This window comes from Chelon labrosus (assembly GCF_963514085.1).
Source record: "Chelon labrosus genome assembly, chromosome: 1".
Classification (NCBI taxonomy): domain Eukaryota; kingdom Metazoa; phylum Chordata; class Actinopteri; order Mugiliformes; family Mugilidae; genus Chelon; species Chelon labrosus.
Window position 1 is genome coordinate 35,799,841 of NC_140337.1, and position 10,494 is coordinate 35,810,334.

The 10,494-nt window shown below is 41.6% G+C and overlaps 1 protein-coding gene across 1 annotated transcript; it reads left to right on the plus strand.

Moving 5' to 3' along the window:
• Positions 1–4,676: 4,676 nt before the first annotated feature.
• Positions 4,677–9,937, plus strand: LOC311492896 (low affinity immunoglobulin gamma Fc region receptor III-A-like; the record flags this gene model as incomplete). The annotated part of the gene is made up of 7 exons (XM_084551337.1): positions 4,677–4,746; positions 5,976–6,236; positions 6,316–6,561; positions 6,647–6,817; positions 7,032–7,118; positions 8,918–8,983; positions 9,556–9,937. 7 exons carry the CDS (start codon positions 4,677–4,679, stop codon positions 9,597–9,599), a joined length of 945 nt encoding a protein of 314 aa, XP_084407463.1. The 3' UTR covers positions 9,600–9,937.
• Positions 9,938–10,494: the final 557 nt, after the last annotated feature.

The window sequence follows — 10,494 nt, forward strand, 5'->3', positions numbered from 1 at the left end:
ACGGAGAGGGAAAAGATCGTTTTCGTACGTGTGGACGAGGCCTGAGTCTATGTGTTGCATAATCTAAACTAACATCAAATCACAATACTCAAACAACTCAATAAAACAAACATCACATCAAATCAGCATTTCTAGTTCTATGCTCAGCTTAGCTTAGCTTGACTAGGCCCAGGTCATACTACCAGATTTGGTGGAAAAGTCAATATCTGGTGTGTTGCTCCTGTGGCTGGTGGTTCCTGATGGAAAGCCAAACTGGGAAAAGTTGAAGTCCTTGCTGTGTGTTCCTGATGGCAGACGTTGGAGGGAAACCGGCCGCTCCTTGAGTCCTTTGAAGTGGCTTGTTAGCAGCTCGGTGCTAACTAGCCGTGTGGCTCCTGTTGTTTGGGAGTTTAGCCTGCAAACCTTCTGTTTGTTGGCTAAAAGAGCTGGTGCAGGATTTCGCTTCGCTGCTGTAAGGAGAACAGGCCTGGAAGTAGTTACTCTTTGTTAGCAGACTACCTGGCAGCCAGCTGCAGCCGAGCAGCTGGGGGTCTCCACATGGAGGTGTGGAAGGTAAGAGGATAAGAGAATAAGAGAGAGAACACAGGCCAAACAGCGCATTTTATATGACCTGATGACCTCAGAGGTCACATGCCACTGTCAGCCAGTGAACTGCTTGGTCAGTTTTCACACCTGGAGGATTGTGGGACTTGGGGTTTCCAGGGCTTCCCTTTGTTTCCAAGACATGTGGTTAACTTGGTTATGCATGGTGAGCTTCCATAGCTCACCACCAGGTTCATGTCCCAACAGCTCGATAAAATATATGTATAACAATAACATCCATTATGAAGTAGAACTGGTTAATGATGTAAACACATGTGGAGATAGAGAAAAAACAAACAAACAAAGTAAATATGAGCCACAACAGGGCACCAAGATGTCTTAAAGTAGGCAGGCCGTGGAAGTATTCGATGAGATTAACAAAGCACCTGCATTAATGTCCAGCATGAATGCAGGTGCGGATGGATGTTATGAAGCTTTTAGCCTCAGAGACCGGACAGTCTCTTCCTATCTCCGTTCTTCATCACCCGACAATCAATTCAATCAAAGTTGAAGTTCAGTATAACACAAATACAAACAGTTAGCATGAATATTAGGCCATTTAACCGACCAGTTAAAAGATAAATTTCTCTAGTTTTTAACTTACTAGCTAATTTGCTATTGGCTCTCTTTGATAAACATTCCATTACCAAGACATACAGATATACATTTATCTTAGAGTTTTTTCTCCTCTTCCTCTTTCTTCTCTCTGCCACTGAAGGATATGTCCTTTTTTGCTACATTGTTTGGACTTCAACCACCGCCGTTTTGTGCAGGTGGCGGCGCACGCCACGGGAAGTGGCGCACATGACCGGAGCAGCGGAGCTTTTACATTTAAAGAGAGGCAGTAAGAGTCACTATTCCTACATCAGCAGCAGCACTCTGTTGATATAAAATTGTGTTTTTGTTCAGGTATATATCTTTGATCATATAGAAAGCACAGCGAGAAGGTCCCGGGTTCGAATTCATGGGCCGTTCTGTGTGGAGTTTGCATGTTCTCCCTGTGTCTGCGTGGGTTCTCTCCAGGTTCTCCAGCTTCCTCCCACCGTCCAAAGACATGCTGGTTAGGTTCATTGGTGATTCTAAATTGGCCGTAGGTGTGAGTGTCTCTCTGTGTTAGCCCTGTGATAGACTGGAGACCTGTCCAGGGTGTACCCCCCCTCTAGACCAATGACAGCTGGGATAGACTGGAGACCTGTCCAGGGTGGACCCCCCCCCCTCTAGACCAATGACAGCTGGGATAGACTGGAGACCTGTCCAGGGTGGACCCCCCCTCTAGACCAATGACAGCTGGGATAGGCTCTATCAGACCCCCGCGACCCTCTGACTATCAGTGTGTGTTGCTCTGTCAAGTTCTTCATATCAACCTGATCTTTGCTCTGTCACTTGTTGAGCAGCAGAGGATTTCTCTGAATGATCAACACTTGATCTGTCAGGAGAACAGAGCTGTGAGCCGCCGTCTCTGATAAAATTCCTTCTGCTTTCATGATGCTCATTAAGGATGTGATATCTCTGAGAGCTTCACCTGTTGGCTCTGGCTCCTTCTCTACTTCCACTGATGCCAACAGCTTGTTGCTGCTGGAACTGATCTGAGAACAGGAGGAGCTGGAAAAGCTCTCTGACCTCTGACCTGGGACCTGTATCTACAGCAGCTGGTTTGTTGCTGACCTTTGACCTGCAGATGTACATCTCTCAGTCTCTGGTATCCAATCCTAACGTCTCTGATGGAGCAGGTGTAGGTTCCACTGTCAGACGGTTGGAGGTTCCTCAGATTCAGGTTGAGGTCTCCAGTTGTCAGAGCGTCAGTCTTCATGGATGTTCGGTCGCTGTAAAGCTGGTTTTGGTTTTTCAGGTCATCACCTTCTGTCTGACGCTGGTGGACGGTTGAAGGACTGAGGTCGTAGCGGATCCACTCCACTGTGGGGTGGTCCAGGTCTAAAGTTTGAGACTCACAGGGCAGCAGGACAGACTGGTCCCCCTCATACCCTTCCACTAAGTTAAACTGGGAAACTGTGAGGACACAGAGACAGAGAAGGTTCATGTCAGCAGCTCATCTCATGTCTGGTCCATCCTCAGGTCAAACACAGATCAATGCAGCAAACATTAAAACTGAAGCCTCAACATGTTGTTTTCTAGAAAGTCTCATCAACAACATCTTTCTAAAAGCCAAACATCTGATCTGAGATCTTTCTCTCTCACATCAACAACCAGGAAGCAGCTTCAACTCTGATCAGAGACAAAGACACAAACTCAACTCTACTCACTCATCTGGTGGAACTACTTCCAGTCTGATGGTGCTCCTCTTCTGGTTTGTTTTATTCTGAACGACACTACACTCGTATGTTCCACTGTCCTCTATCTTCACATTCTTCAGAATCAGAGACACGTCTCCATCCTTCATCTGTCTGTCATGTAGATCCACTCGGTTCTTATAAGATGGATGCTGGTTGACAGTAATAAACCTCTCATCACGATATAAAAGAACATATTCATCTTCCATCAGGTCAGTTCTGATCCACTCTACAGCTGTGACAGGATCATTGTTCAGAGCTTTACATGGTAGAGAGACAGTCTGTCCAGCATCAGTTATGATGTTTGTCTGTCCTGAAGGAAGTGAGACAGAGCAGAGAGGTTAAAGGTCAACATGCAGCAGTCAGTCAGTGGGAGGAGCTACCAAAGAGAGGACACTGGTCTCTGCAGGACAGGACCAGAGGACACCAGAGGACACCAGAGACTGTATGATTGTGGTTTGTCAGCCTTCATCAGTTTGTTCTTTCAGTTCTGGAGACTGACTGTAGATTGTAAATGTGTTCCAGACTAATGAGACACTAGGAGCAGAGAATATGGACAAATCATGATCAATGTAGATTTAGACACAATGTTCATGTGTTGATGATTAAATGAATGAAATAGCTTTAAATCAAAGTACTTCTTTCTATTCATTCAGAATAAATGATGACTGTATTAATATGTATCAGCTCATGTTCAGATAAAGCAGCTGGAGTCAACCACAGTCTGTAGAAACAAGCACCAGGAGAACTCCACATGGACCTGTCACTTCATCAACTTTATAAAGACTCTGAATGTGTGAGTGAAATAGAGCAGAGGAAAACTCCAAGCATGAAGAACAAGACTGAGAGAATAATGTAGAGCTGAGCTGACCTGCAGAGGAAGAAGCCAGCAGACAGACTGACAGCAGAGTCCAGCAGAGAGACGCAGATCTTCCAGCAGACATGTTCTCTGTTTCTGAGTGTCACTTAAATCCACAAGTTCTTGTCTTCTGTTTTTATTCCACTCTGTCACTCAGAGACAGAGTGGACTTGACAGGAAGGACAGAGTGCACATGCACACAGGGCTGCTGCTGCTGCTGCTGCTGCTGCTGCTCCACCTCCATGATGTCCTGTCTCTCAGTATATGTGGCAGCAGGTTGCTGGGTCCAACCTTGGACAGTCCTCAGGTCCTGCAGATGTAACCTCTGTGTCCCCTCAGAAGGCTGCTAATGTCTCTGAGACACTCTGATGGACATGATGTTGGAAGGCAAACATCTCCCTCTACTGGTCACATGGAGACACTGCAGGGATGGTGTCAGGTCAGACTGTTGTACACATTAGTTGATTGAAAACACTGAAGTGAGGCCTCATTGTTCACAAAGACTGAAGCAGTAAAGTGACCTTAGAGAAAAGATCAAGAGAAGATCTCAGTCCAGCTCTAATCATGTTCAAACTATGCTCATACATACATTTGATAGATTATTCCATCATGGACTTTTCATGTTTAGCTCCTTTTATTCCTTCATTAGTTGAAGAGTTTTCTAGGAGACATAAAGGCTCTGTGGTGTTTGGAGTCTGATTTGTTTGAACGTAGATTTACTTCAAGTTCTTTATCTGTGACTGAGTTTGAACCAATAGAAGAAAGAAGCCAGTCAGAGGAAGAGGGCGGGCTTTACTTGGTGTCACTGAGAAAAGATGAAAAAAGGTCAGACGAGTGAGAAGGACAATGAAGGAAACGTCTCTACAGCGTCTGCTCTGTAAGTCCACAATCTTTGACTGTTGATAACTGATGAAGGAGACATGAAAACTAGTCAGGATCAAGTCAGCATGAGGACGAGCTGCAGGTCTAAAGAGGAACTGGAATCATTTAAAGAGGAAACTGGTCAGAAAGGAACAGGTCAGCTTCAGTCAGTGATTCTATCAGTGGAACTGTCAAGTCAACACACACCTGTCTTTATGCTCTGAGCTACAAGTGGTGTGTTTGTTGAATATTCCTGCAGCACAGTCACTGTTCATAGTCAGGAGAACCATGAGGAAGCTTCAACTTCTGCTTTTAGATTCAAACTAGAGCGTTAAACTTCAAGACACAACATCACAATTCATGTTAATGCTCCTCCATCCATATTATTGTCTCTGATCATTGATCCTACTGGTATATAGTTTATATTTACTACTATTTCCATTAATTGAAGTTTTGTACATATGCAAACCATGTATATTTTGCTTATACTATTTTATTTATAAATTGATTTATTTGATTTATTTATAACTATCTTACACCTATCTTTATTCATTACTAGTGCTTTTCAAGAGCGTTTTTTTTTTTTTTTTTTTTTTTTTTAATGTGCAAATGAGCTGTGACCCAGCAGTTTTCCTTGTGGATCATTAAAGTCTAAGAACAGAGTCAGGTCATTTCAATTAGAGTTACTGCTGCAGCAGTGGAGCAGTGAACAAACAGTGGAAAGAGATGGATGGGTTTATTAAGTAATACAAAATATAAACTAAAAATATCTTACAAAAATAAAGGTAAAAGTACAACATGAGGTACAATGGTCCTTTGAACCTGCCAACAATATAATAAAAAGGATTTTGAGTTTGGGACTGTGTTTGATAAAGATGAGGACATCTCAGTGTGTGGAGGACGTAGATCTCTGCAGTCATGAGCTTTGGCTGAGAACTGCAGTGTTAGAATATTTCCTCTGTGACCTTGTGTCCACCTTCATTATATCTGTCTTCTTGATCTGTATTCACTGTGACTTCACATGGACATGAAGACTTTCAGAATCCCAGCAGTTGACATAAAGTCTGTCTGGAGTTAGTGTTGAATGATTCTTTAACATCACTGAGTCCTCAGCAGTGGATCCACCAGAGATCTTAGAGGAACCAGAGATGAATGAAACTCTTCTTGATGATTTAGTTGAACTCAAACTAACCTGAGTGTCATTTCTCTTTAGTTCTGAGCTCTTTGCTGTTCAGCACAACAAACCAAGGTTAGTCAACGTCTTCATTCACTTTAAACCTGTTCAATCCTCATCATTATTACTCAGTAGAGTCAAAGCTTTCAGTCAACATCTCTCAGAGAAAAGACATTAAATGAATCATATTGTTTCATCTGAACCCTCCCAGCTCGTCTGACTGTGAGTCCCAGCAGCTCTCAGGTCTTTAAAGGACAATCTGTGTCTCTGAGCTGTGAGGAGGACGACAGCTCTGCTGGATGGACTCTGAGGAGAAACACCACCACAGGACAGAGGACTCAGTGTAAGGACTGGGGAAAACCAGCGGGTTCTTCCTGTAACATCAGTGGTGCTGCCACTAGGGACAGTGGAGTTTACTGGTGTGAGTCCAGAGAGGGAGCAACCAGTAACAGCATCAACCTCACTGTCTCTGGTAAGCTCAGACTGTGGAGTTAGTATTGATGAAGCTGTGTGGAAATGGATGAAATGCTGTAGTTTGTCTCTGTGTTGAGGTGGACCAGTGATCCTGCAGAGTCCTGTCCTCCCTGTGATGGAGGGAGATGACGTCACTCTGCTCTGTAAAACAAAGACCACTCCCTCCATCCTCTCAGCTGGTTTCTATAAAGATGGCTCCTTGATCAGGACTGAGTCTACAGGTCACATGACCATCCACCATGTTACCAGGTCTGATGAAGGCCTCTACAAGTGTCACATCATCAGTCATGGAGAGTCTCCATCCAGCTGGATCACTGTCACAGGTGAGGAGGTCAGAGATGATTCTTCAGCAGCTTTCAACATTCACAATGAGACAATCAGTTCATTATTAGCTTTGCTTCATTCTAGAGAAAAACACCACCACACCTCCTCCTACATCCACACCTCCTCCTACATCCACACCTCCTGGTTCCTTTCTTCTCCTCCCTGTGTTGTTGTCTCTTTCTTCTCTCTGTTCTCTGGTTCTTCTGGTTCTTCTGGTTTTCCTGGTGAGACGATGTGTCCGTAGGAAACCTGAAGGTGAGACACAGACTTCTGGATTTATTTTATTTACAGAATCATTTCTTCTCTTCATTAATTATTTGTATCAACACTGTGCTTGAATATTATTGTTCTACATGAATTTTACTTAGTTCCACATTTCATCAACAATTCAAACAGTTTTCTTTCATCAAATGTTCATTTAGATTAATTTCCATTAAATTCTATTGTTGTTCATTTTGGTTCATTTCAGCTGTTGGAGGAAACGTCCCAGAAGACATCACGTACAGTGATGTCAAAATATCAAGGAACAAGAAACAGCCAATGAGACGGAGCAGAGGTAGAGTTGTTATTATTATTGTTCTGTTTTCATGTCTTTATGTCTTTGTGAGGACATTTTCTGGTTCTCTGACGTCTCTCTCTTGGTTTCTCTAGTTTGTGTTTTGGGAGAATACTTTCTGAAAGAGGAGGATACTTTTAAATAAAGTTAAAATTTTTTAGTCAACTCAATGATAAGACAACTGACTATAGTGTTTAAATAACTCCATACATTTAGGATTTACATCTTTAATATAATATTGTATTTATATATATTCATCTGATGCCTTAATCCATCAACAAGTAGATCAGCTGTGGTAAATGTAATCTTTAGTTGATGACTCTGTTGTCAGGGAGGTTTGTTCTCTGTTCCTGTGGTGAGTCTGTTAACAGAAGCTAACGGCTCCGTTTCCTGATTCTGGTCTAAACATGGACCTGCGCATGGTTCACTGCAGGACTGGACAACATTAAACCTTAAAATGATTTAAAATTAAAGTCAGTTTATAGGATTTTATAGACTCATTAGAGTCTCATATGATATGACATCAACCACAGTATAGTAACAGCTGTCAGTCAAACAACATGAACAACTAAACAAAAAACACAGAAGATCAAACTGAATAGAGACTTGAGTCAGTTTAATGGATCCATGTGATCAACTAAAGCTGTTGATGGACTTTAATGCAGGTCAGTGTGTGTTGGACTCAGTGTCACATTGTGATGAACTGATGTGTAGTTAGTGTTTAACTCTGAGCTCTGGTCCACACTCAGTAGTTGTTAGTAGGATCCATTCATCACTGGTTTGTTGTGAGGATGGAATTAGACTTTGTGAAACCATGAGAGAATAAAGAGACAGACTGATGAGAACAGAGATCCTCTGCTGGGAGTTTTCAGCCTCTCAAACTGTCTCTTGATCCAATTATTAATGTAGAACTTTAGAACTCTGCATGTAAAACCACAGCAGCAACTTCCTCCTGCTGACTGCACTGACCTGTAGTCTGATCAGATGGTGTGATAGTGGCACTTCTCAGTATAGTGTGGTCTCCTTTGGCTGCTCTTAGTGTGTACATTGTGTGAGTTTTGTGTCTTGTTGTGAGATGTGTCAGCTTTTACAAATAGCAGCAAACTGTTTGTGGTCGTCCACTTCTCTGTTTCTCAAACATTTCCACCAGAGGTGTTAAGAAGAGAAAAAAACTGTAAAAAGCTGCTGCTGTAAATATGCTGACAGTAATGATGCAGTTTAATAAAGAAAGAGGAACAAATGAACACAATCAGAGTTTAGAGCTAAGAATTTGTTGGTGATTAGACTCTGATGATGAGAATCAACTTCTCAGAGCAATGTCCCAAATGGAGGAAGGAGTCTAGACGTCAGTGGTGGAGCAGAGTTAATAGATCTCTGGAAAGATCTCAGATGAATCTGAAGGAAAGAGTTTGGTTCCTGAATCTTGCTGGTCTCTGTTTCTAGTCCCAGTAATATTGACCAATCATGTTTGAGCAGGCTTTGGTTCCATGCAGGTAAACAGATGATACCTGATGTGTTCCCAGACACCAGATCACTGGTGGAAACTACAGCTGAGACTCTCTGGACATCCAGAAGGATGAGGTGGTGATGGAGAGGATTCAAACATATTTAATGAACAGAGAGACAGAAAGATCATTGGACAGTTTAGAGATGATGAGACTGATTTTAACAGCGTGAGACAAAGAAGATAGAGAAGCAGGAACAGCACACATTCAATAAAGTCCCAACACCAGGAACACATCATCCTGACTGAACACAGAAGGTTCATTGATGGAACTCTTGTGTGTTTTATTCTCCAGACAGTGATCCAGCTGCAGAGAACGTCACTTATGGACAAATAGCCACCAGACCAAAAAGGACCAGAGGTACAGCTGATCTTTACTTTCAACTGTAGACAGAGCTTCTAAGCTCTTCTAAGTTCTTAATCTGTTCAGAGCTCAGACATGTGAAATAGATTGACCTGTTCTCTCCCACTATTTATTTTAAGAGATTTGAGTAACAGAGTGGAATGATGATAGAATGTAGAAACTAAAATCTTTTCTCTGATAAAATCTATATTTGTTTCCACAAGTCAAGGCCTCAAATGAAGTAGCAGTATATCTGGTGTGTGCTTGGCTTGATCTACATGGTGTCTTGTGGGGGTCATGCAGTGCAGAGGTTTGAGCAGAATGTTCAGACAGTTTATTGTTATACAAAGCAGCACTGAATCTGAAACCAGCAAACCTATTTTAATTTAATATTTAATATTAATATTATTCTTGCTGCTTCTGTCATTTATCAAAACACATATAAAGTGAAGAGGGTGTCGAACTGGGGTGAGATCTGAGGAAGATTTTACAGAGATGTAGATCATAGATCAGGTCCTGCTCATGTATACAAAACCTGTAAACCTACAACTCTGTTTGATTTACTCTGAACTGTGTGTGTCTGTGTTCAGAGGTTCCACCAGAGCCAGAGGTCGTCTATTCTTCACTGAAGTAGTCCACCAGTCCACCCACTGATGTCCAGCTGCTGGACTCTGACTGGTCCCCTCAGCCCCTCAGACCGCAGTAGATCCATTTTATAAATAAAGCTTTCTATTTGTTTCAAATCATCTTTCTATTTACCAGAGACTAATTATAACTCCACTTGTTTTATGTCTTTACATAATTATGTTATTTACTAACACACTTTACATTTATTGTATTTCTGATTTTTGGACATCATAATAACAGCATAGTTTAAATCTGTATTTCACTGCATTAATATGTAAATATTATAGTTTTTCACTCTTTCAGTCCTTCACTATCGACTTATTGTCATTAATATATTTATATTTTAACGGAATCTAATGACAATGTTGAATTATTTTATGTCTCTACTAACATACAAACACAATAACTTGTCTTTCATTTGTGATTTCTTTTACTCTGCTCTTGTCACCAAAGCAACGGTCTGGTTTCTCTGCAGGATCAATAAACTTTGGTCTCATTTGTTGTTTTGTTCTCGTGTGGTTCTGTGGTTTTCATCAAGATGTCAGGTGGAAAATTTGATTTGTTCTGTTTTGGTTATGATCAGTTCACACCTCCCTACTGTGTAGAAAACAGACGTACAAAAACCACAACTGCAGACAGAAATAGCTGGAACACCGTTTAACTGCTGGAAACTTTGGCAAAAGGTTTGGTTGACTGTTGGTGTGCAGTGAAGAGTTTTCCCATTAAGTGTTTTTAAAATGCAATTCAATTTTGGCATCAAGACTAAAGCTGAATAAAAATGTCTGTTAAGAACATAGAATGACTTTTCAAGGTAGATTGTTTTAAGACACCTTGAAGTTGATTGTGTCCACATGCTTTGTATTAAAAGTCAAAATAGATGAAAAGAAATTAAAAATTTAGAC